Source organism: Poecilia reticulata, chromosome 1 (assembly GCF_904066995.2).
Source record: "Poecilia reticulata chromosome 1, P_reticulata-male-v2, whole genome shotgun sequence".
Taxonomy (NCBI): Eukaryota; Metazoa; Chordata; class Actinopteri; order Cyprinodontiformes; family Poeciliidae; genus Poecilia; species Poecilia reticulata.
In genome coordinates, this window is record NC_088830.1 from 5,471,721 (window position 1) to 5,496,780 (window position 25,060).

Consider the following 25,060-nt stretch of genomic DNA (forward strand, 5'->3'; position numbering starts at 1 on the left):
GTGCCTTAATAACCTTTATCTGTTTATTAAAATTGCATACAATAAAAAAAATGATAAGCATGATGTAATTTTTAAGAAAGTACCCAATCCATTTTTAGATGTGTGATGTAAACCTTATAATCAACGGCATTAGCTCCAGTTCATACTCCAGACCAGATGGTGGCGGTATTGCACACTTTCATTTATTTAAAAAACATTCGCCATTTTTACTCTCATAATATAATATATTATAATATATTATAATATATCTTCAAAGTAGAGAGGGCCTTGACAATAGTTACTAATTTTGGTAAATTCAAGCTGGTGACGTCATAGTCTGAGTTAGACGGGACAACAACCAATGGAAATGAAATGTGTGTCACAAAAGGAGCCCGGAGGGATGAAGGCTGCTAAGTGTTGCTAGCTAGTGGTAAGTTTGCTTATTAATTATCTTCGTTTAATTATAAACAGCGCAGTAAAGATATATAACTTACGTTGGTTTCATAAATAATTATTTTATCAATTTGATTGTGACTTGTATGATTATTACAATAGGAATCATTCAGCTTCATGCTATAACTGCATGGAGGCTGTTTGTTGCGACTTATACTTTAATTCATAAACTTAACCTGGTTTTAATTAAGCTCCATAAGACAGAGAGACTTTGATATTGTGAGGTGGTTGTTGTTCTTAATCGTTCATCAATGTTTTTATCTTCAACATATGTTTGCAGTCTAACTAAGCAAATGAAGATGAAAGATGAAGCCAGAGAAATCAGGTGTTAGGAAACTAAAGACTTTCTGTCTCAGAAGAAGCTCTGACTCCACCAGATCACCAAACCAGCTCTGAAGATGAACCTCCACATCGTCTTCATGATGTAAGTTTGTTTTTTCAATGAGGAGCTAGTTACATTTCAACAACAAAAACTGCTGTGTTACCAACACCAAGTGCTTAATAAACATGATTTGATTTAAAGGTAACGGACAGAATTTTTCTCCTTGTTAAACATTTCTCTTTCATACATTTTATTTGTTGTTGGCTTTCAGGGCCCTGTGATGGACTGGTGACCTGTCCAGGGTGAACCCTGCCTTTCATCTGATGACTGCTGGAGATGGGCACCACCAGCCCCCCTCACTACCCTGCAAGGATCAGTGTGTTCAGATCATGGATGGAAAGATCTTAAGGTAGTTTGTCTCCTTAAGTCCACACTTAATTTATTAACACCCAGAAATGTTTTTCCACCCCAGGCATCTGGTCCCAATCATCATCAGTTCTGATGATGTCACATACATGGCGAGTACAAAATGTCTTAAAATTGTACGTATTATTTTTTTATTTGCCATTTTTCTGTCTTCTTTAAAATACAAATGCTTTTCCTGTTTAATTGCTCTATTGTTCTTTTTTGTAGGATTCTGTAAGATGCAGTGAACGGGAATGTTCTGTCGTTGATCCTCACTTTTATGTTTTATTGTCACACTTAAATTTTCATGTTCATGTGTTCACTTTTGATGTGTAAACTGATAATTTATGTAAAGTTCATAAAGTTCTGAGTAAAATTGGACAATTTTAAAATAAAATTCAGTAATAAAACAAAATATTTGAATTACCTTGGGCATCTTGTGTAATTAATCTTTCCATGTAATTTTAGCCTAAAACAATGTAAGTACTGTAATGTAGTTATGCATGTCATTTACAAAATAGAAAAGTAGGAATAAAGACGAATTATGAGTAATTAAAATTGTAGTTTATTATCAATAGCAGGAAATCCAAAATAAAAATTAAGTGTAATTTAAATACATTACTAATATATTAATAAAATATTTAACATATATTTGAAGTATATTAAATATATATTTTTAATATAATTCTGACAGAATTGTTACACTCAAAATATAATAATTATATCAAAATATAATAATAAAGCTCTGAAATATTATATTTAAAAAGTATACTTTTAAGTACACTAAGTACAACTTGAAGTTGTTCCAAAAAAGTACGTATAGCATACTAAAGTTTACTGTAAGTTGTAATTTAATACTATTTAAATACTACTAAAGTATACTAAGCACAAAAATAGTTGTTCCAAAATAGTACAGTTTAAGTACATCGATCAAAGTAGGGCTGTATAAATAAATCGATTCGGCGATATGTATCAATATTTTCCGCCCTCGGAAAGTATTGATTTTTCATCCGCGAGTATCAATCCGTAAAACCATAGGGGTCCAAAGCCTTATAGCTCTTTTTAACGTCTAGTTTGTTACGGCGTAGCAGCAAGACTCCGCCTCCCTCAGTCTCACTTTCAACTTGAGCTTAAAGTGCACATTATAAACTATACACCAGTTTTTAAATTGTGTTAATAGGCCAAGTATAACCGGAGTTATGCTAAAATTAGTAAACCATATTTTTCCAAATGTCAGAGAAATGTCAAAAGCGCCGCCATTCCCCGGCTTTTCCAATTATGTGCGAGGGAATGAGCTTCCAAACTACGAAACAAAACATTAGATTCCTGTGTTTTTGGAAATGTAAAATCTTCAATAAATAACGATGAGCTGTATTTTGTTGCTGAGAAACTGTAAATTTGTGCAAGTAACCGTGAAAGAGAAGCGGAACGGAGCAACTGCAAAAGCAGTGAGATCACAAAATTAATGCAAATTTTGACTGGTAGCATTCACTTCGTAATTAGTTTTTAGCTTAGCGGTTTCTGTTCTATATGTAAAGGATTACCTGAAGAATGCACATGCGCGCCCGCAGCTGCAGGTGTGCTGCGGCATGCCAATATGTAATTACATATCGTAATTACGTATCATAATAACTATACGTGAAATTACATATTGTAATTTCACGTATTACAATACGTGAAATTACAATTAGTATGATGCACTTTCAGAAAGTATGATGCACTTTCTGAAAGTGCATCATACTTTCAGAAATATGTAATTACAAATTACATATTGTAATTTCACGATACGATACGTATATTGTATCGTCAAATTATTGTGTCACTACACCCCTAGATCAAAGTATGCTAAAGTATGTTAAAATTTAGTATACTAAAGTATACTTTTTTTTTTACTTGGGTAATCACGATTAATTACCATGCCTAACTTTGTAAGCTTGAAAAATAAATCTGCACACATTTTCTTGCAGGACTGGTGACCTGGGCAAGCCCCTCCTACTCCTGCTGTCCATCCAATTAAAACGCAAGCAATTATTTGTTTACATTTTAAAGCAGAAAGAAAGTAATGTAGACTCCCAGTACTCTACAGCAACTATAGGAAACTTACTTCACTATACAAGTAGTAGAAAATCCTTTAATCTCCCGTGGCAACCATTCAGCTGTACAAAATGCCTAGGTGGACCTAGCTCCACCTTCAAGGCACAGCTCCTCCTCTGAGCTGCTGTTTCCATGTTTCTGCCTCACAGAGCAGCCCTCTGCCTCATTCAGCTCCTTCAGACTAGAAAGCAGCAATGAGCAAACACCTGGTGGAGCTGCACATGTGCTGAACTTGTCACAGGACCCATTTCTCAGTGCAACACTGGTAAAAACATTGTTAAAGGGTTAATAGAGGAGCCATGTTGTGATGACTTCCTGAAGGCAGATTTTTTTAAAAGACAGGTGCCCAATTTCAATGCATTAAATTACAAAGTAAAATTTGTTTTAGTTAAATATTTGATATTTACAGCATTTTTACAACTGAAGGTAACAGTTACTTGATTGTGCTAAAAATGGCACTACATGTGCCTGGAAAACACATAGAACTGCCTCTTTAAGAAAATGTTTTATCTCAAACCAAACATGTCTAAAAGCTCTCAGTTTTCCAGGCTTTTATGTTCAGGAAAGTTTCAAAGAAGTCATTTTTAAATAACTGATCCATTCACTAAACTTCCCTGTGTATTTCCTAAAAGTCCTTCCTCTGTTTATCAAAACAAAAATCCTGCCCTAGTTTTTTTTCGGGGGTCAGGGGAGGGGGTTGTCTGCTAAACACCACCTTTACTCTTGTGCCTATTTGTCTTTGAGGCCAATCTAAATTACGCTTCCTGGAAACGCTGCACTTTATCACTTGGTCAGCTTTATTGGCGTTTGTTTCTACAAAAAGGCCAGGGTCAGAGCTGAATAGCTGAAATAACCTTCGTAAGTGAAGGTTAGTAAGTGATTAAATATAAAGAGCTGCATCAGAAGTGTGTCTAGATGGAGTTATTTTTTATTTAACTTCCTAATTCTCACCAGCTGAAAGTGTAAATATAAAGCACACAAACATTGCCACGATGCGAGGGAGCAACATGAATATAAATAACTGAAGCTCATTCTGAGTCATTTGAAAATGTGTCGTGCAGCATTTTCACAACAACTGAAAGAAATAATGCAGACTTCTTTCTTTGTTGGTGTGGAAAAAATAGCCGTAGTAGAAAGGATAAGTTACCTGCCAGTCAGAATTGTATATTAATGTTACTGTGTTTTGAGCTCTATGTTACTGAAGCTAAATGCTTCAGTATATCTTTAACATTCTCAATTCAACAGTAATCTGATCAACTTTTGTTTAAATGCTTTACAGCAAATCGTTATATAGCTGCAAGGGAAAAGCATGCATTATTTTATATACCCAGATTCACGCTGATGAATGGTAATCATCAAAAGAAAGAGTAAAACTTACATTTAAATGGGGGGAGGGAGGCTGTGTTACATACATAAAAACTGAACTTCCTTTTATCACTTCTGCATTATGTTATGGGAAATTGTAGGCGCAGCATGGAGCTCTCACATACTGTAACTTTTATGCTGAATGCATTAAAAAATAACAATGTAGAAAGAATCTTTTATTTACAGAAGAAGATTAGGGAAACTGGGGGGAAAAAAAGAATTACGACTTTTGATCCTGGAAGATTAAACTCAGAATTCAGAGAAAAATAAGTCTGAATTTTCTTTTTCTTTCAGTGGGCCTAATCTATGACATATTTATACAGAATTATAAACGATGCTGTGAGGTTTCTGAAGTGATCCCAGGAGGAGGTAGGCCGCAGAAATGTCAGTCAGCAGATAATTTAAGACTTGATATTTGTCACTTTTCACCGCCAAGCACACATTCTGTCCATAAGCAGAGGCTCTTCTCTGAGCAGCTATGGCTCTGCATGTGACGCTACAGTCAAACACCAGTCTCTGGTTTAAAAGCAAAGCCATAGCTGGCTGTAGGTTTTGCTGATTGAGCAATGAGTCTAATCAGTTTGTTGATTATAGTAATATGTACCTTTTCATTATCATTATTTAAGCAGTCTAAGTAAGAACGGTTATTAACACAAACCACAGAGTGTGTCTGCAGACAGGATGATGATGACTGGAGGTGACGCAGCGGGGACATTACATACTTGGCCTGGAGTGCATCATACTTTCAGAAAGACATTAATACTAAACCCTGCAGCATCACACCTCAAAACAAACTAATTGTAGCATGAATGCTTCTGTAAAGTGACAAATGTGGCTATAGTTGCTATACTATTTAATCAGTGCTGCCTGCACATCCATTAAAATCTTAATCTGTGGCTTCATTTAGATGTTGTTAAAAACAAAAGCTGAATTAAAAGCAAGTTTATATATATCAGCCTTGATAGTGAATTGACAGGAAAGAGGATAATGAGAGAAGGGGGAAGATGTGCAGCAATAGCCACCAGGCCGGGAATCGAACCTGCAACAGCCACATCGAGGACTGAGGCCTCCATATGTGGGTTGTGCTTAACCTCTGCATTACCACAGCGCCCCAAAACAAGTTTATTTTAAGACAGATGTAGACATTGCGAGAAGCAGATGCTGTACACTAAAGAACATCAAAAGAGCAACACATCAAACAAGTTGGGTTGTGATCCGGAGTTATGTTTGTTCTGAACTCTCTCCAGGATATTAGCGCTAGTCTAGTCAGTTTTCTACATATTTTCTATCGAATATTACACATTATCATATTTCTCATCAATAATAGTTATATTAGGTAAATAAAACCTTACATAAGAGGTTGTAGACTGTTTTAATTCTCATCAGAGAACTGGAGCAACAGTTTGATTTTCAACATTTCAACCTTTTTTTAAGTTGGAAAACGATGTATATGTATATATCTTTCTTGATTTGCAATTATGTAATACTTTGTGTTGGTCTAGCTCATAAAATCCCATTTCCTGATAATTTTAAGACGTATGCAGGCTTTTGCAAGATGTTGTTGTAGAATACTAGAGCTGTTGTGGCTTAGCAGTCTGAGCCTGGCATGCCTGCCGGCAGCAGGAATGCTCCTCTTGAAGCACAGAGGCTAGAACATAAACAACTTCACAGGAGAAGCTTCCCCTCATGTCCCTTCCCCTCATGTCCAAATTTGGCCATATCTGCCCCTGGAAAAAAAAAAATCTGACAAGTGAATGACCTCATCAGCCCATTCACAACCACTCATGATATCTTAGTAGTTCTATCCTCTTTTTATCGACTAAGGAGAACATGAGGCCAAAAAGCTTATTGTTATTAACTACTATTTGAGCTATTAAGAACAAATTCTTATTTACAATAAGAACCTGGCGGAGAGGGAAGAACACATAGGAAGATCAAGCAGCCGACCTTACAGTAAATAACAAACATTATAGCAACACTAGCTGTGTTTCCTTTAACCATAAAACATAGAATTTGAAACACAGCAATTTAGGGGAAAAAAACATGTTTTTCGATTAAAGGTTTTTCTACTAGACTGAGGTTTTTTGTGGCTTTTATTGAAATTGGTATATTTATTTAAACTACAATGGAAACACTTTGTTTTCACGTCACACGAATCATGTCGTCAACAAGAAGATGCTACTGCTGCCGGAAAAGACAAAGAAGACGACAGGAAGTGGTTGGAGGATGATGGCGCCGCTTGTGTTTAATGAATCATGGAGTGAACAAATTTTTTCACGTGTCATTTTAATTGTGTTTCTTATTTTGTAGAAACACCGCAGCCACAACTATTTTTTCGAAAACGTTTTATAAAACATTAAGAACAATACTTAGACAAAGGCATCGGATAAAATTGACATTAATTTTTAGCTCAGACGCTTAGGTTTTAGTCTGCAAATTTAGAATACCTTTAAAAGGTCCTTTTGTTTCCAGGTTATTCAACTTTACAAGTTGCAGAAATTGCTTAAAGGCTGCACACATTTCATTCCAGCTAAGAAATATTGACGGTTACCTCTGAGCTGCTTTTTCTCTGCTTTTCATCTCCTTTCTGTTTATTTAATGGGAGAAATGCTGGGAAGCAAATAAGTTATCTCAGATAGATTTCTGTGTAAGAGCAACTCCCTCTTGTGTGAACTTTCACTCAGTGAGTTTGCAGGTGCTTCGCATAGTCTATGCCCAAAAACGGGAGTAAAGAAAAGTCTTCAAAGGCATAAAAGGGTCTCTTTAATGAACATATGTTTGACAAAATTAAGCATTTTTGATTGTTTTCTCAAGTCGATGAGTTCATTTCCTTTTTTCTCAAGATAATGAGCTTATTTCCTGTTTTTCCCCAATAGTTTTCTTCAGACAGGTTAATTTTCTTGAGATGTTTTCTTGAGATAAGTTTATTTCACATTTTATCAAGACGAGTTAATTGCCTGTTTTCTTGATAAAAGTTTATTTTCTATTGTTTATTTCCCAATGATTTTCTCAAGATAACGAGTCTATTTTATGTTTTCTCTGGATAACAAGTTAATTTCCTGACGGTTTTATTGAAGTGAGTTAATTTCACAGTTTTCTTGAAATAAGTTAATTTCCCATTTTCTCCATGGTTTTCTTGAGATAATGGGTTAATGTCCTGATGGTTTTCTCAAGACAATGAGTTCATCTCGATGACAAGGTGATTGGTATGTGTATTAAACCTCATTCCATCCATCAGACGCATCACACAATGCCTTCTCGTTATGTCGAGAAAACCATCGGGAAATTATGTTACCTTGAGAAAATCATTTGGAAAAAATAAATGCAGAAAATGTCTGAGCATATGTATAAATGAGTTGAAAACAATAGTGAAATGGTGATTTCAAGCATTAGTGAACAATAACATTAAGTAATATAGTAAATGAGATACACCCTCATGGTTTCCATATGGAAAGTGATAGAGATAGCGAAATGCTTTGGATTAGTATGAGCTCCTTTACAAAAACAAGAGTACTAGCAGTTTGCTAACCTTTAGCAGACAGGGGTGTGTTAACAAAATGCCAAGATATGAAAACAACCACAACACCTTAGAGAAACCAACTGGTGCTGGTCGTCAGTCTGGGAGGGGCTTTACTTTGTTTTTGTCAGTTGAAAGAATCATTTTTCCAGAAAATTTGCCTAATAGTCCGACAGTACTGCCTTCACAGAACAAAGAATCACCAAAGCTTTGTCTCGCACTGTACTGACCTCAGCCAGCGTGCTAAGTATGCATGCCAGTGCTATAGAAAAGTCTTCTACAATGGACACAATCTTCTCCGCCTCCTCCACGTGCAAAACTGCTCCAGTCCCACTCAAAAACAACCAATCAGAGCCAGGGGGAGGATCTGAGCGCTGTCAATCAACATATTGTACGCTCCTCAATGTGCTAATGGTGGAAAAACAACTTACAGAAAAAATGTTACAGAAAAAACGCTTATCCGCTATCATTGGTGGCCATGCTAACTAGCCTTAGCATTCATGGCAGGCTATGCTGTGGTGAACCAGCTGTAGCTTAGCACAGAGCAAGCAGGACGGGCTGAGCATGAGAGTGATTGACAGCGCTAAGACCCTCCTCCTGGCTCTGATTGGTTATTTCTGACTGAGTGGTGTATTTCTGCACTTCATACTGGGAGCATTGGGAAAAGGCAGAGGAGCTCATTGTTTCAGATTATCTGTCTTATATTATACTATCATAAAAATGTAAAATAAAAAAATTAGTTACACACTGCGGCTTTAAGAGGACTGTACAGAAGAAAATGTGTTTAGAAACTTTAAAGAAGAAATGTTATACAAAAGACAAGTCCAAAAGTCCCTTCACATAAATGAAACTGTTAACTTCCTTCTTTTGCCTAGGTCAAAGGTTAAAGCTGCTTAATCATATCCGTTTTTTTAGACAATGACTGTGTTTCTCCTTTTACAACCATAATCTATTTTAAATCTCTCTGACAGATGGTCACACATTTGATTCTAGAACTAAACGTAAAACTATGTTATTGACACGATCCAGTGAACTATAAAGGAAGATATTTTAGATTCTTTGCTCAAACTGAACTTAGCAGTGAATATATTAGACAGCATCTAGTTCCACTCAGGGTTTCCCCAAAAGCTTCCCCTTTCTCTCTGCGCTTCCACCAGCCTCGTGACAAACACTTTGACGTGGGATTGTTTAGAAATAGTTTCCATTTCTGTAAAAAAAATCTGAAGTGAAACCTCAAGTGAATTTATCCAGGATAATTGTAATGGCATTAAGATTTCAGAGAAAAGTGGCCAGAATCTAACCTGAACCTGCAGAGGTCGCTATTTATACAAGTTAATTTTTTTTTTCTTTTATTGCTCTGCAACACTTATCTGACAAAAAATAAAATTTTTATAACTGATAGTTCAACATCTACATCATTTAGTCATTTGTGTACTGTATAGCAGCAGTTTCTCACTCCTTCCAACAGAATGCAAATCCTTGGACAAGCATCAGTTGCTTCCATACAATTCTCTGCTGTTTTCCTTAAGTCATGTCAGTCAAAATAAACTATGCTTATGAATGCAGAATAGTTGTTCCCTCTGCAGTTTTTCTTCATCATTACATAATTGACACCAAATAAATAAAGCTATAAATGCAAATTTTTTTGACTCCTGTGATCCGATTCAATTATGATTTTTAGGGTCACAATTCGGTTCAGACACAACTTTTGATCCAGAAAAAAAGTTTTTCTGTTCAAATACTCTAGAGATTCTGTTTAAATTATGTGACTGACAAGAGGAAAAGACAGTGCAAACAAGCATAACATTTATTTAAAACTGTTCAATAAGGTTCCACACAAACTCAAAGCATTTTATGAAAGCAGAAATAGCTTTGTGCATATATTCCTGTAAATATAAACAACCAATACTAGGTTATCGTAGATGCCTGGCCTTTTTTTAATTAAAATAATGTGAAGAAAATAGAAATATTACAGATCACGAAACATACACTGCTGACTCTCGCATTTTTATTTCAGTCCATGAGTTTGGACTGATTGACTGACGTATGCGCTAACTGTTCCACAAAAGGACAGGGAAATGTGTCAAACCACAGAGGAAGAGTTCACACATTGGCATGAGGTGAACTCTGCACCACTGAGACAGTGATGCTGAAAATGAAGTGGTCAAAGCGGTGAAGAAAAACTGTAAATACATGTTTTACTTTACTCCGTAAAGATGTTGGAGTTGTTTGATAAATCATCATGAAAAATTTAAAAATAATTGACCACATTCTGTAAAAATAGCTCATACCAAGGTCATGCCCTTCCTCTTTCCCTGCTGTTTGCCTGGTTTATGGTCTAACCAGTTCTCTTACCGGGTCTGAACCCAAATAGACAAAATGACGTTGTGACTACATCACTATCAAGAGCTCCAGTTAGGAAAACAAAGGCTAAGCTTCAATAAGTTACAATATTGAGGTGATTGTTGATGTTTTGGGAGTCGTAGTGGTTCTAACTCTTGGGTCATCATGGCTGTGTTAAAATGCTGAAGTTTTGTTGAGGTTTAATGCCCAAAGTTTAGCAGTGGCCCCGCCCGTCCACATCAGTAAAATGTGCTGGATGGATTTTGCTAAGACAAAACTTTCTTTATTCTTCTTTTGGCCTTTTAACAGTCAAACTGAAGAGGTGAAAATGTATTTCAGATGAGAAACAAGCAAATCCCACAGGGGTATTCCAAGCTTGATTTATTTACCACGCCTCCCCAAGACAACGCTCTGTTGCTGTAACAGATCTGAAGAAAAGAAAATGAAAACAAATGTTTTGTGACAGCCACTTTTTAATATTTTGACTCTCATAGTTACATTTTTTAGAAAGAGTTTTCAGATTTCTATAGATTGTATTTTTCTGTGTCTGCTAGGTGAGCTGTAGCAAACAGTCTGAATACTGCTGAACCTCTTCAAAGCTTACAGTAATCCACAATCATCACACCAATCTCTGCCAAGGAGATGGTAGAGGTCAAAGGGGCAGTATTATGTTAACTAGACGTTTCTCAGCTTTTCATCATGTTATAATGTAATTCTCTCATCAAAAACATACCTGGTGTTGCTTTGATTTTTATATTTGAGAAATTCTTTAATCTCCCATGGCAACCATTTGGCTCTGCAAAACGTCTGGGTGGACCTAGCTCCACCTTTGGGAGCAGAGACTCCTGTGACTCCTCCCTCACAGCTCCTTCAGACTAGCCAGCAGAAATTAGCAAACACCTGGAGGAACTTCTAGGAGCTACTTCTCAGAGCAACGCTGGTAAAAACATTGCGAAAGGGTTAATAGAGGAGCCATGTTGTGTTGACTTCCTGAAGGTGGAGTTTCAGGAAGAACAGGAGTTTATTAAAGAGACAGAGGCCCAATTTCAAAGCATTAAATTACACACTTAAATTTGACATAGCATTTTTATAACAACCGAAGGAAACATAGTTACTTGATTATGCTAAGTAGCTGGAAAACACATAACACTGCCCCTTAAATAATGTGAAATATGTAAAATGTTGACTAATATTAAAGACAATAAAAAACTGCATTTCCCAACCACCATTGCTTAACAGATGAAAAACAAGTTACGCAAGCTTTCAACTCATGATTTTGTTTTTGGACTGCGCAGTTGGGATGCCTGATTTATTTAAAATGCTCTTTCATCATACAGTCTTGTGACATATAAGAAAAAAGCTAAAACTCTGCTTTTTCAGTGAAATTGTAAGTCATTGTAGGTTAAGAAGTTTATTAAATGTCACCTCTGGACATTCGATGATGTATTGGACAATTATTGAACACTAGTGTGTAAATCAATTTGGTGTCATCGCAAAATTTATGAAAAGGCACAAAGATGGCAGAAGCTCAAAGGAAAAGCAAAACATCTGTCTTTTTTACAGGTTAAATCTGAGACCAGGTTGTTGAAAAGTAAATAGATTAAGAAAACAATGGAGCACCTCCAGTTTTGTGTCATTCCTCACCACGGTTCCTTCTGAATTGTTCCATTGTCTCAATTCCTGTAAGTTCTGTTTAATTTTTTTGGTTTATTTTACTAAAAATAACTGAATTTTATCATCTTTCTGTCGTTAGTAATGGCACAGAAAAGTAAAAATACAGATTTTTTTTTTATTTCACAAAGACTTGCACTTTGTGATCAATAAACTGAATTTGCATCAGCTCCTCTAATAATATTCACATGGCACAAAAAGTGAAAATATGTAACTTCACACAAAGATGTCAATAACAATAATAATAATAGAAAAATAACTCAGAACCTTTAAATAACAGAAATCCTTTAATCAAACCACATGATATAGAGTCTGGCTGATGGTTTGAATCTGTTCTGTTCACCACAAACAAAAACCTGCAGATCAACGAGTCGGAGAGTTTTAACAAACACTTTATCAGCAGAGCTGGGGTCGACAGAAAACAATGCAGATCACTCACATTTTTCTCTACAACTAGTCTCACATTAAAGTTTAAACACAGAACAAGATGATGTAAGACAGATTAAATTATACCTGCATTGAAATACAGATGGCTGGTTTGTTGTTTTCTCCGCAAGAGGAAGCCAAAGCAAACAGAGGGGGGAAAGGGAGGGGACTTTTCACATAAAGGTCAATAGTTCAAAAATAAACCACAGTGATCAACAACTGTTAGTTTCTGAACTTAGAAACGAGTAGAAAATATATCAAAGTGATTTGTAAGAAAATGTCTCATCTATACTCTTCCATCAGGGCGTCACGTTTGTTTATTACATCATAAAGTAGAAAGGATTATTATTGCTTCATGCTCCACTCAGTTCATGCCTGTTTTAAACAAAATGTTACATTCGGCTGAGTAAGTCAGAGCACAAAACAGGCTTAACAAGCCAAAAATTTGGACATGAACATGAGAAAATAGAATGGAAGAGTAATTTATTTAATGTCTTAGAATGATTACTTCCAGAAACCAGATGAGCCATCAGTAATTCCTGACCAGTGACCGTATAATTGCGCAAATTAGAATTATAAAAATAATTTTAAAATTGTATTTGTGAACACAGTTAGAAAAAACAATCCCACTCATTAAACATGAGTATTAAAAAAAAATCTCACGTTTCTCGATAAAAAGATTTTGCGCTAAGATGAGGATGTTTTTTTTTAGTCGCATCAAAATTAATGTATTTCGCAAAACTGATTTTTATTTCATGAAATCACTGAAATTGCGAAATTTTGCGTTCATTTGTAATGGAAAGACAGCTATTAATTTTATAAAGAAAGGCTAGACAGAAAAGAGCATAAGAGACAACAAAGGACTCTGGATACAGTATTTACTGACATATAAAATGTTTAGTAACCAGTTTTAGATCATCCAATCAACATGAAGCAGACAGATATTTTTAAGACAGAGGTTTTAAGATGGCAAAAATGAAGAGGAAATCATTTAAAATCCTACGTCTACGTCGCAAAGTAAGACGTTTCCCACCACTAAGACATATTACCAATGTACAGTCCGAATTAAATTGTTCATAGAACTTCTAACATAGTCGTTACAATGGTCTTAGCTAACATGGACAAACATTAGCAGCAAGGAAATGAGCTAAATAGAAACATAAGTTTTAACCAAACAACGGAAAACTGCAACCCAACCGTCCAAGAAGGAGCAAGTTAACACTTCCACGCAGGAAGCAGAATTTGTCCTTCATTGGAAATGGAAGAACTTGCAACAACACCAAGCTGACTCCGTGTCACTGGACCTAGGCATCTTCCAGCCTCAGATTTTCCCTCTGTGACGCACTGTGTCCAAATGGTGAATGTTGGCTCTCTCTCATTTTCTTTGGTTTGTAGTACAAGATGTAGACTGCAACGGCAACTGCAATGGCAACAGTGATCAAAAGCAGAACCACAGCAGCAACTGTGCCACCTACTCCGTGCGGCTGGATGTTTTCTGCAGAAAAAGAGAAAAAAGGAACAAAGATGATTCAAAAATACCATCAAAGAACAAATAGTCGAGAGGAAATAACTGTAATCCATGCCAGCTTGAGTGTAAAACATGTAACCTCCAGATTCCAGATACAAAGAGTTCCTGTAACTTTCTCACAACACTGAAACCATCTACTAACAAAGAGGAACTGCGGTGTGATGCATTGTGTCCAAACAGAGAGCATCTGTTGGTCGGTATTCTCCCATCTTGTTCTGTTTGTAATAAAAACTGTAGATGATTCCTGAGCCGATCAAAATCACAACCACAGCAGCTACTACAGCACCTATAATGAACGGAATGAAGTTTTCTGCAGAAAAGTAGAGAAAAGGGGAACAGAGATGATTCAAATTACCCAAACAGTTGAACTTCCTTCTTGGGGTGATGTGAGTTAAAGCTAAATTAACTTTTAGCTTTAACTCACTGGAAGAAGTACTGCAGATCATTTCTCTGAAATGTGTAAAACTTTAGGAACTAATCCTCAGGAAACTCACCTTGGACTGTTACGTTAAATGTAACATTGACAGAGTTCACGTCGTTGCTGACGGTGCAGACATATTGCCCTCCATCCTGAAAATCTACTGAGTCGATTTTCAGATCGGTCCCACTGCGGTGGCCTTTGTTGGACGGCAGCGTCCAGTTGTACCGAGGTTTGGGGTTTCCTTCAGCCAAGCTGGTCAAATTGAGAGGTTCTCCTCTAGTGATGCTGATTGGAGCTGGATCAGCTGGAACCTTCAGCTCAGGTCCATCTGTGTTTTTACAGCAAAGAGGGAAACAAAATGGAATAATTCAAACACAACAAAACACAAGAGAAAAAACAGCAACGCATGGAAAAACGCCAAGATTTACTGCTGGACAAATGCTTCTATTTGATGTTACACATTTCAAGGGACATCTTTAACCAAATCATCTGCTGACTTATAATCTCCATTGAGAGAATCTCTGCTCACATATACACAGTCGCTGAAATTTATTTTTGAACACAACAAAGACAATAAAAAATACTGATTGAAATGTCCATTTAGAAATACTAACAATTATGTGTTTATGATGTGAATCTTCAACTTTGACTATTTTTTATTGCTCTGCTGTTTACAAGGAATAGACAGCAACTAGTAGAGCTTTTCTTAAATAGATGGATAAATGGATACACTTAACAAAACAGTCATTTACAGAAAAGTTACTTTTGGTGCAGGAACACCCAACAATGTAGGCATGAAGTGTCCAATTCTATGGAATAAACATGCAAAAGGTTAAACAGAATTCTATAAAATTTGTAGCACTTAAGTGGATAGCTAGAAAATAAAACAAATGTGTTCAGAATCAACAACCCAAGAATATCAGAACTGACTGGTGGATGCTGATATCAGTAAAAACCTGGTTAAACATCATAGAGTCTAGAAACCTGTTCCATTTCATCCTGTGTAACAATCAAAAGTACTGATGGAGATTTTGTTTGTGAACATAGAGCAAACATGGATTTTGAAATTAAGTTATAACAATAATAACTGAAAAGAAACATAATAATTCACTTTTGTTGATTTAGCTATAAAACCTAGTTTCAAAAGTTTTGTTAAAGTTTCTTTCACAAAACCTTTGAAAAACAATCATGTATGTAAAGACTGAAAAAAAAGTTGATGACCATGAATGTTTGATGACGAGGCTTGTATGTTAGATTAAAAATACTTAATAAAAATAACTACTTTGAAGCAGGTAGTAAGCATTTTTTTCAAGTCTGATACCATATTCTAATTTTAAATGTATTTTCATAAAATGTGTGTAGATTATAAATAACAATAATAAAGGCTGGAATCACCAGTCTGTGTAAAATATTATCTAATGTGTGTCAGTTTAGTGAATAAATGTGCTTTTCAGTAACGTTTTAATATGTTGTACATGTGTCTCTCTGAACTTACAATAAACTGTAGCAGTGACCTCCTCTGATTTCACCACTAGAGGGGGCTGTGGTCCTTCAGCTCCCAGTTCCAGCTTCGCTTCACACCAGAACTGATCTCCATCATCTTCTTTTCTGGTGTTGTAGCTCAAAGAAAATGTCTCACTAACTGGTTCCTTTGTGATATTGTTGCTTTTCACTTGACCCAGAGGCGTCTGACCTCTGTAAAAGGTCACAATGAGGTTTGCAACAGGAGCGACGTTCAGTACATCACACTTCAGGGTGACCTTTGAACCCTCAGTCAGAGGTTCATAGGGCTTTAAGCTGAAGGATACACTTTCTGGAGGTTCTGGAGAGAAGAAGAGAATAAAAATAAAAACAATAAGAGCAATACCAGTTAATAACATTAATGTTATTGCTTGTTTAAAACATTAAACATAAATATATATATTATGATGAAAAAGTAACTCTAAATGCTTTGACAACATTAATTAACTTACTGTAGACAGTAACATTCAGGTCAGTGCAACACTGATCATTTTTGATAGTATAGTAGCACTTTGGCTTTAATTTCCACTCAGTTATTTGGTCCACTGTCCAGGTCACTTTGGTTCCATTTATGTCAGGAGTTCCAAGAGAAGCTTCCATACTAATAACACTTTCATTCAAGGGAAGACAGGCCTGCTGACAGGCTACACATGTAGCAGAGGCTGGATCACCGAACTTCACCACCAGTCTGGATGGAGTTATCACAGGTTTATCTTGACAGCTGTAATCTGAGAAACAGTAAATATTGAACATAAAATCTGCCATAATAGCCAACATGAAACAATTACAGACATGATCATTCACAGTACATCTCAGTGAGATACTTTGCAGGGTAGAGCATGCTCTTCATTATTGGTTGAAAATATCCACTCTGATAAACTACAATCATTTTTGTTCAGACAAATAGAAATACATAATCACAGATCAAATTAAATTGCAAAGCCGTTTCCCTGATACCAAAGAGAAAGATGATAGTGATAAACTGATTAATACTACAAACATCGAAGCAATAAAAGTTGCTTTAAAAACTGCTTAGATTATTATACACTGCTTAGATTAGAGGACAGACATAAAAAAAAACCTCTAATATATATTTGATAACTTGATGGCTTGATTTATGTGTTTTTGTAGTCGTTACAAATCCAAAAACGGTTTATATTTCAGAATTATTTCATACACATTTTCAGCTTCTGTGGCATGCATGAGATACATCTTATAAGGAGTATCTCAACACCGATCTCATTGATACCATTTGATTGTAAAATGTTTATCAGATTAATTACTATAGCGCCGTGATTAATCATGATGAATCAATATGCTTAGCTTTGTAAGTTTGGAATGTAAAAATGTATGTTTTCAAAAATGTGTTTACGACAATGTTTATCGTCTCAAACCCACATATCTACATTTTCCGGATTTTCATATGAAGGCTATTTTAAAAGTAGCAATTTTGTTTCAAACATAATAATGCTAACTGTGCTTCGGTGGAAGGATAATTCACCCTTGCAATAAATTAGCTACATGCTACGCCGTTTTTTTGTTTGTTTTTTGTTTTGTCTGGTTTTTTGCCTCTGTTGGACTCTATTTGACGATAACCTGACAGGAAAAAGGTGCTGCCGTGTCGAGGTTTGTAATATATTCAGGGCTCGCGCTCTGACCGCGGTGTGTTTTTAATGCCAAATTTACCGCCGAGATCTCCAGGCTGACTCTCCTTTCATCTTTACACTGGCATTTATGACTCAGCTCTGAATGCATCCTTTGAACTAGTTAACCCTCCGCAGGATATAACCTGGTAACGTTGATAGTCGTAGTTTTATGCCAAAATTATTTATTAGTTTTTTTAATTATTGTTAGGACTAAAGTCCCTGAGGGTTAGAATCCCAGTTAAACGACGTTTAACTGAAGTCCTAAAGGGGTGCAGGTTTTAATGTTTTTATCTTTTATAATCTTTTTATTTTAATTTTAATTTTTTTATTTTTTTTTAAATCTTTTTCTCACTGTTTATTTAATGTCACATGCTGTTTTTATTTTAATTATGTAAAGCGCGTTGAAATGCCTTGCTGCTGAAATGTGCTATACAAATAAAATTTGATTGATTGATTTGATTGATTAGTAGTATTTATTTCCTAGTTTAGCCATTCTGACTCAATGTGCTCTTGCAAACAGATAAATATATGGGGAGGTTAATTAATTGACTAATTCAGTAACAGGACTTATGTATTTTGTTTTTATTTCTTTAAACTCTTTATAACTCTACTCTGTGTTCCCTATGCTACATCACTATTGATAACTTTAAGTGTTGTTGATTTTGTTTTCATGTTCGGCTGTTTTAGTGGGGGAATTTCTCCTTATGGATAAGTAAAGTTTTATAAAATAAATAATAAAAGAAAAACTCACCACATCCCAACACATGGAAGCCACACAGAGAATTCAGCAAATAAATCATCAAAAATAAACAAGAGGAAAACATCTTCTTAGGTTTTAAGTAAAGATGAGTTTACTGGTATCAACATCACCCAAAGATGAGGCAGAATGAAAATGTGTTTTAACGCAAACATGACCTGCTTCCTCTTTTTATTTTCGTCAAAGGGAGTGGAAGGCTATTTTTGACTCAAGTTCACATTTTATAAGCTGATGAACATCGATGTGGTTTTTGTTAAACTTCCTGCAACTCCACCCATGACTCTCTGAGAACCTTCAGAAGCTCTGTTCATATACCAACATGTTGTATAGAAATAAGCTGCAGTCATAAAGATTTCTGTTTAATACAAACATGAATCACTTGATTTCTAACTAATTATTTGAACCGTTCCACTTCCAGGGTGGAGTGAGCGTCAACAATTTGGCGCACACCTACTGATTGATTTAATTTGATCACTTGTGCAGTGGCGGTTTCTGATATGGGTAGTCGCTCAGTGCGGCATCTCATCAGGGGGCGCACTTCACTCCGATGGTGGGGATTTTGATAAAAAGTTTACGTGCTAGGATGAGGTGGTTTGTCGACTGTATTGAACTTTGCAAAACTGCAATGGAAACTTTTTTTTGCGTCCCATGAATTACGTGATCAACAATTGGATGTTATGGAAAAGACAAAGAAAACAGGAAATGGTAGGAGGATGATGTTTTTTAATGACATCGTGTGAACAAGCATCTTCATGTGTAACTATTTGTGTTTTTTATTTAATGGAAGCACTGCAATTGCAAAATTGTTTTTTTTTTTTTCATTAGTGGAATATTGACAGAATTCTGCGCAATTTTGTAATGAAAATGCAACTAATGGGGCTAACCTGAACAAATAATTGTGAAACAAAAGTGGATTTATTGTGGTTTATTAATCACTGTGAATTTTAAGTGGGTCTGCTGGGGTCATGTGTGGACGGCCCACTTGATGATGTCATGGCTCTGTGAGCTTCTGATAGCTTAAGTTACAACATTTGAGTAACATGAAGGAACACGTGGATGGGTTTTAGGACAACACTTTGAGATATATTCCCTCCTAGCATGACATTAAAGAGAAAAAAAAAAAGAAAAAGAAATCAGTCAAGATGTCATGAAGAAGGTTATGACAGTTTCCAGATTCTTGAAGGTCCCAGATTCAACTGCATGCATTTATAAAAACAACATGGAAGTCAACACCAAACTCACCCTCAGGTTCATATATGTCACATGCTTTGGTGTGACAACATGTCAACCGCAAAACAAAAACCAAAACACTTTGTAAAGATGTCAGCTCCAGTCGTCTGCTAACATGGGCTGGAAGGGCGCTCAGTGAGGAAGACAGAATGGCTCAGAAAGCAACACAAATTACTACAATTAACCTTTTTACAAATCGTTGTAGACATGTCGTTTTGTCTGATGAAGCTAAATCTGAAAATTTGGGCCAAAAAATTACTTTTGGAAAAGAGACTAAAAACTATCTAGCTGTGAAATTTAGCAGTGGCAGCATCATGGAGGATATCAGTAAAGGAGCTATTGCTACCATTAGCTCTTCGACATTAAAGTTACTCCTGGTTCACTGTTTTTGCTTTCAGAAGGAAAGATTGCTGCAGCTGACAAAAATAACTACATTTGACTACAATGAGAGTTTATTTTGGACAACAAAGCAGATCAAATTGCTTCACATCAGAAAAACACAAAAGACGAAAACTCTTTACTTACCACAGCTGCTCACGCAGCAGAAGAAAGTTGTGAAGGAGGCCGCAAGCAGAACAAAACTGGAAACCATTTTTCCAGGCAGTTTGTGAAAAACAAATATTCATGTCTGGAAAGGAAATCTTCTCTAAGAGTCAGAAACTAGACGTTGATATTTCACTCCGTTTTTAAACTTCGATCATCATGAGTGAGACAACGTCAGCAACTCAGCTTGTTTCCTTGACACACATCCGGCCTCTGACTTTTTACCACAATGTGAAAGAGGCCAGGATGTGAAAGTGAAGGTGTTGCTCATTTAGATCATCTCCTAACACAAATTTGTTGATTTGTAAACCTTAAGGGCAACGTTATTTCAAAACTGCTGCTATCCCTGAAATTGACATTTCCTGTTTTTGCTTAACAGGCTCTCAGTCTGTAAGCATCTGAAATATCATCTGAAATGTGTAGATATTAAGCTCATATCTAGTCAGTATGGTTAATCTATGCAGATGTTATTTTTTAGTCAAACACAAGCTGAAGAAAATTAGATGATGAAAGTGAATGTAGTATTAGATATCAGCAGACCCCAGAGACAGACGTTCACATCCACTTCCCAGGGATGTTTATCAGGAAGCTGTCATTTTCACTATGAAACCAAACTGTCAGCAGGATCACAGCTATCCCAACTATACAAGCAGACATGAAGGGAAAAACAAGACAAACAGAAAGTTTGTGCAGCCCTTTATAATGCAGCAGCAGAAAGAAATGTCTGTAATGTCTTGTAGTTTAGTACAAGTGTCAGGGAATGTGGTGAGTAGAAAGAATCAGCAGATATTTAGAGTCTTAATTTGAACCTAAGTGTTTTTTTTTAAATGGAACTAAAACTGGCCTCCTGATCTACAAGTGCGTCAAAAAAAAACTTGCATAAAAGTGCAATACATTTTGTCAGTCATCTCAAAAAGTGGCGCAAAATATTTTATTTAGAAACATTACACATATATTTCAATCCTTTGTTTCTTGTTATTTCGATGATTATGTCTCACAGATAATGAACTAAAAATTCATACTCAGAAAATTAGAACACTTTGACAGCTACACCAGAGAAATAAAGAGACGAAGACTCCTTTTAAGTGACGTTGTAAAAACTAGGTAGTGCCATCAGAACATTAATATCACTCAAAATGTATTAGAAGTGGCAGAAAAGTGCTGTTTTACACATCGAACAGTTTAAATAACAAAACCATGCAACAGGATAGGAATGCAGAACATATTGACACAATTAGGAGAAATCTTAAAACAAGAGCTGAGCCAAATAAAATGTAACTATACAAGGAAATCTCTTCAGACAGATCATCCTGAAAGTCAGAACTGCTGATTTCATTGATCTCAGTTTATCAGTGCATCTTAATTAACTCTGACTCAAACAGAAGCAGAGACTAAAAGAGTCAAGCAGAGGATGAACCTGTGAAGTTTCCAACTGGGAGCATCACCGGTTGGATCTAAAACTGCTGGGAAACAACAACGTCATAAAGAGTTAATTAGCCTCTATTCATGGTTATTATAGACAAGTTATATTATACTATTAGTTGCATTTCTCAGTTCAGACAAAGAGGACCTAAATAATAATAAAAATGAACTAATGCAGATTTCAAAAAGAAATCTGTATTAGCTACACTGCTTTAAGAAAGTACACTTCTTGACTTTTCCCACTTTTTGTGAGTTTAGAGAGAATGCTAATCTGCTCATTAGCATTCTCAGCATTGAACGAAAGAAGGTGGAGCTGAAGACAGATAAAGAGAGAGAGAACTAAAAAGAGCAGGAAAGAGAAACACAGGAAAGAAATGGGAAGAAGGGTGACATTCCCAAACAGAAAAAAAAGAAATCAGCCTAGAAACTTAATCGTGATTTTAGGAAAAAATACAAGAGATATCAAAAAGCTGGCTGAATCATTTGAAGATAGCGTAACATCTCCTGACTTGTTTTAAATGTTGATTGTAGTTTCTAAGTTGAAGTAAGGTGTCAAAGAGAACAAAGTATTTTGCTGAATTTTGCGGAGTTCTTAACAATTTCAATACATTTCAGTGGAGTAGAATTTTGAACAAAAGTTGAAATATCATAAACAGTAAGAACAGTAAGATGTAGTTGAAGTCTCCTGGAGAAGCTGGACATTTTTGACGTTTGAAATTGTTTGAAAAGTGTGCAGCAGTAGTTAAATGCAGTAAAACGTACAAAACATTGAATAATAATAGAGAAACAGAATGATGAATATCAAATCTTGGATATTAATCTTAATCTTGAATTTGGTCTGGAATTCAAGTTGATTGTAACAATACAACCAGAAATGAAATCCATCCATCCATGAAAACCCAAAAGTTTTTTGATTTTTGATATTTTCGTATTTATCTAAAACATCTGAATTAGAAGAGAATCTCCCAAACATTGCAGCTCATACATTTTAAGTTAATATTCAGTCATATTGTCATTAATCATTTTATTTGGTTGATGTTGTTTACTTTATATACAACTTGGAAACATTTAGAAAACCTTTGCCTTACTCTGTCAGTTTCTGGCTGATGTAAATACTTACTACATAATTAAAACTCGAAAACATGTTTCATATATCTGTAGCGTTTATTAAAATTGATGTTTTTACTTTAGACAAAGATTTTAATGAAAAAACTTCTAGTTGTCTTATTATGAAATTTCCACTGTCACTCGATTCTCCCCATTCTACTCCCAAACAGACGCTTTATTTTAATCATACAGTGAAGTGACTGAAAATGTCACAAAAGCTGAATTGAGGTGATTAATTTTACCTTAAGACTCCCAGTGAACTGAGACCCAAGAACTTCCTTCTTGGGGTGATGTGAATTAAAGCTAAATAATAATACTGGAAGAAGTACTGCGGCTCATTTCTCTGAAATGTGTAAAACTTTAGGAACTAACCCTGAGGAAACTCACCCTGGACTGTTACGTTAAATGTAACATTGACAGAGTTCACATCGTTGCTGACGGTGCAGACATATTGCCCTCCATCCTGAAAATCAACTGAGTCGATTTTCAGATCGGTCCCACTGCGGTGGCCTTTGTTGGACGGCAGCGTCCAGTTGTACCGAGGTTTGGGGTTTCCTTCAGCCAAGCAGGTCAAATTGAGAGGTTCTCCTCTAGTGATGCTGATTGGAGCTGGATCAGCTGGAACCTTCAGCTCAGGTCCATCTGTGTTTTTACAGCAAAGAGGGAAACAAAATGGAATAATTCAAACACAACAGAACACAAGAGAAAAAACAGCAGCGCATGGAAAAACGCCAAGATTTACTGCTGGACAAATGCTTCTATTTGATGTTACACATTTTTGAACAAATAGCAATAATGGATTTTGAAATTAAGTTATAGTCAAATAACAAATGAAAAGAAACACATAATAATTCACTTTTGTTGCTTTAACTATAAAAACAAGTTTCAAAATGTTTTGTTAAAGTTTCTTTCACAAAACCTTTGAAAAACAATCATGTACATAAAAGCTGAAAAATAATAATTCTTTATGGTTGTTTCAAAATAATGAAAAGACAAAATAGTATGCACAGTCATAGTCATATAAGTTTGATACTAAAATACTATAATACTGACTTATTGATTTTATTAAATGTAATGCATTTCTAATACTAAATGTATTTTCATAAAATGTGAGTAGAATATTATGAATAATAAAAAAGGCTGGAATCATCAGTCTGTGTAAAATATTATCTAATGTGTGTCAGTTATTTGATTTAGTGAATAAATGTGCTTTTCAGTAACGTTTTAATATGTTGTACATGTGTCTCTCTGAACTTACAATAAACTGTAGCAGTGACCTCCTCTGATTTCACCACTAGAGGGGGCTGTGGTCCTTCAGCTCCCAGTTCCAGCTTCGCTTCACACCAGAACTGATCTCCATCATCTTCTTTTCTGGTGTTGTAGCTCAAAGAAAATGTCTCACTAACTGGTTGCTTTGTGATATTGTTGCTTTTCACTTGACCCAGAGGCGTCTGACCTCTGTAAAAGGTCACAATGAGGTTTGCAACAGGAGCGACGTTCAGTACATCACACTTCAGGGTGACCTTTGAACCCTCAGTCAGAGGTTCAGAGGTGATGCTGAAGGACACACTTTCTGGAGGTTCTGGAGAGAAGAAGAGAATAAAAATAGAAATAATAGTAACAATTAATAACATCAAGCAACAACATTTATGTTGAAAACACTAGACATAAAAAAAAATGTCAATGGCAACAACAATGGATAAAAATATCTCTCTAAAATGTTTAGCAACATTAATTAACTTACTGTAGACAGTAACAGTCAGATCAGCGCAACACTGATCATTTTTGTTAGTATAGTAGCACTTTGGCTTTAATTCCCACTCAGTTATTCGGTCCGCTGTCCAGGTCACGTTGGTTCCATTCATGTCAGGAGTTCCAAGAGAAGCTTCCATACTAATAACACTTTCATCCAGGGGAAGACAGGCCTGCTGACAGGCTACACATGTAGCAGAGGCTGGATCACCGAACTTCACCACCAGTCTGGATGGAGTTATCACAGGTTTATCTTGACAGCTGTAATCTGTAAGAAACACAATACATGTCGATTATGCATCCCAGATGTTTTACATCTGCATGTCACCACTAGGATTCTCAGACTGTTATATGTCACAAGACTTAAAAGTAAAAATGGAATCAGCAGATCTTTAAAAAAAATAATAAAAAAATGCTGAAGTCATTTCTTTAGATTTTATTATTTGGTTCCCATTTGACTGTTTCACATCTTTAAAGGTGCTGTATCCCACCCATTACAAATATCTGACTCAAAATCAACAAGCAGAGGATCCACCATTAAAACATCTCAGTAACTAT

The 25,060-nt window shown here is 35.8% G+C and overlaps 2 protein-coding genes across 5 annotated transcripts in view; both read right to left on the bottom strand.

Moving 5' to 3' along the window:
• Nucleotides 1-12,423: 12,423 nt before the first annotated feature.
• LOC103456782 (vascular cell adhesion protein 1-like) lies at nt 12,424-21,040 on the bottom strand. Of its 4 annotated transcripts, XM_081597879.1 has the most exons (6): nt 18,443-20,187; nt 16,498-16,773; nt 16,020-16,346; nt 14,598-14,852; nt 14,246-14,413; nt 13,935-14,070 (listed from the first exon to the last, which is right to left on the bottom strand). In XM_081597879.1, coding segments are annotated over exons 1-6 (1,101 nt in total). In that variant the 5' UTR covers nt 18,516-20,187; the 3' UTR covers nt 13,935-14,068. The 4 variants fall into 4 exon arrangements, with proteins under 4 accessions (XP_081453909.1, XP_081453865.1, XP_081453952.1 ...); XM_081597783.1 differs by lacking the exons at nt 14,246-14,413; nt 18,443-20,187 and adding an exon at nt 20,204-21,040 and having other exon boundaries at nt 12,424-14,070; XM_081597739.1 differs by lacking the exon at nt 14,246-14,413 and having other exon boundaries at nt 12,424-14,070; nt 18,443-20,185.
• Nucleotides 21,041-21,138: 98 nt separating this feature from the next.
• Nucleotides 21,139-25,060, bottom strand: part of gtf3c1 (general transcription factor IIIC subunit 1) — a 32,686-nt gene continuing 28,764 nt past the window's right edge. Inside the window, exons 41-44 of the mRNA XM_081616998.1 lie at nt 24,495-24,770; nt 24,009-24,332; nt 23,138-23,392; nt 21,139-21,681 (exon numbers count right to left, since the gene is read on the bottom strand). The gene's annotated coding sequence lies outside the window, so the exon portion shown is untranslated. The remainder of the gene's footprint in view (nt 21,682-23,137; nt 23,393-24,008; nt 24,333-24,494; nt 24,771-25,060) is intronic.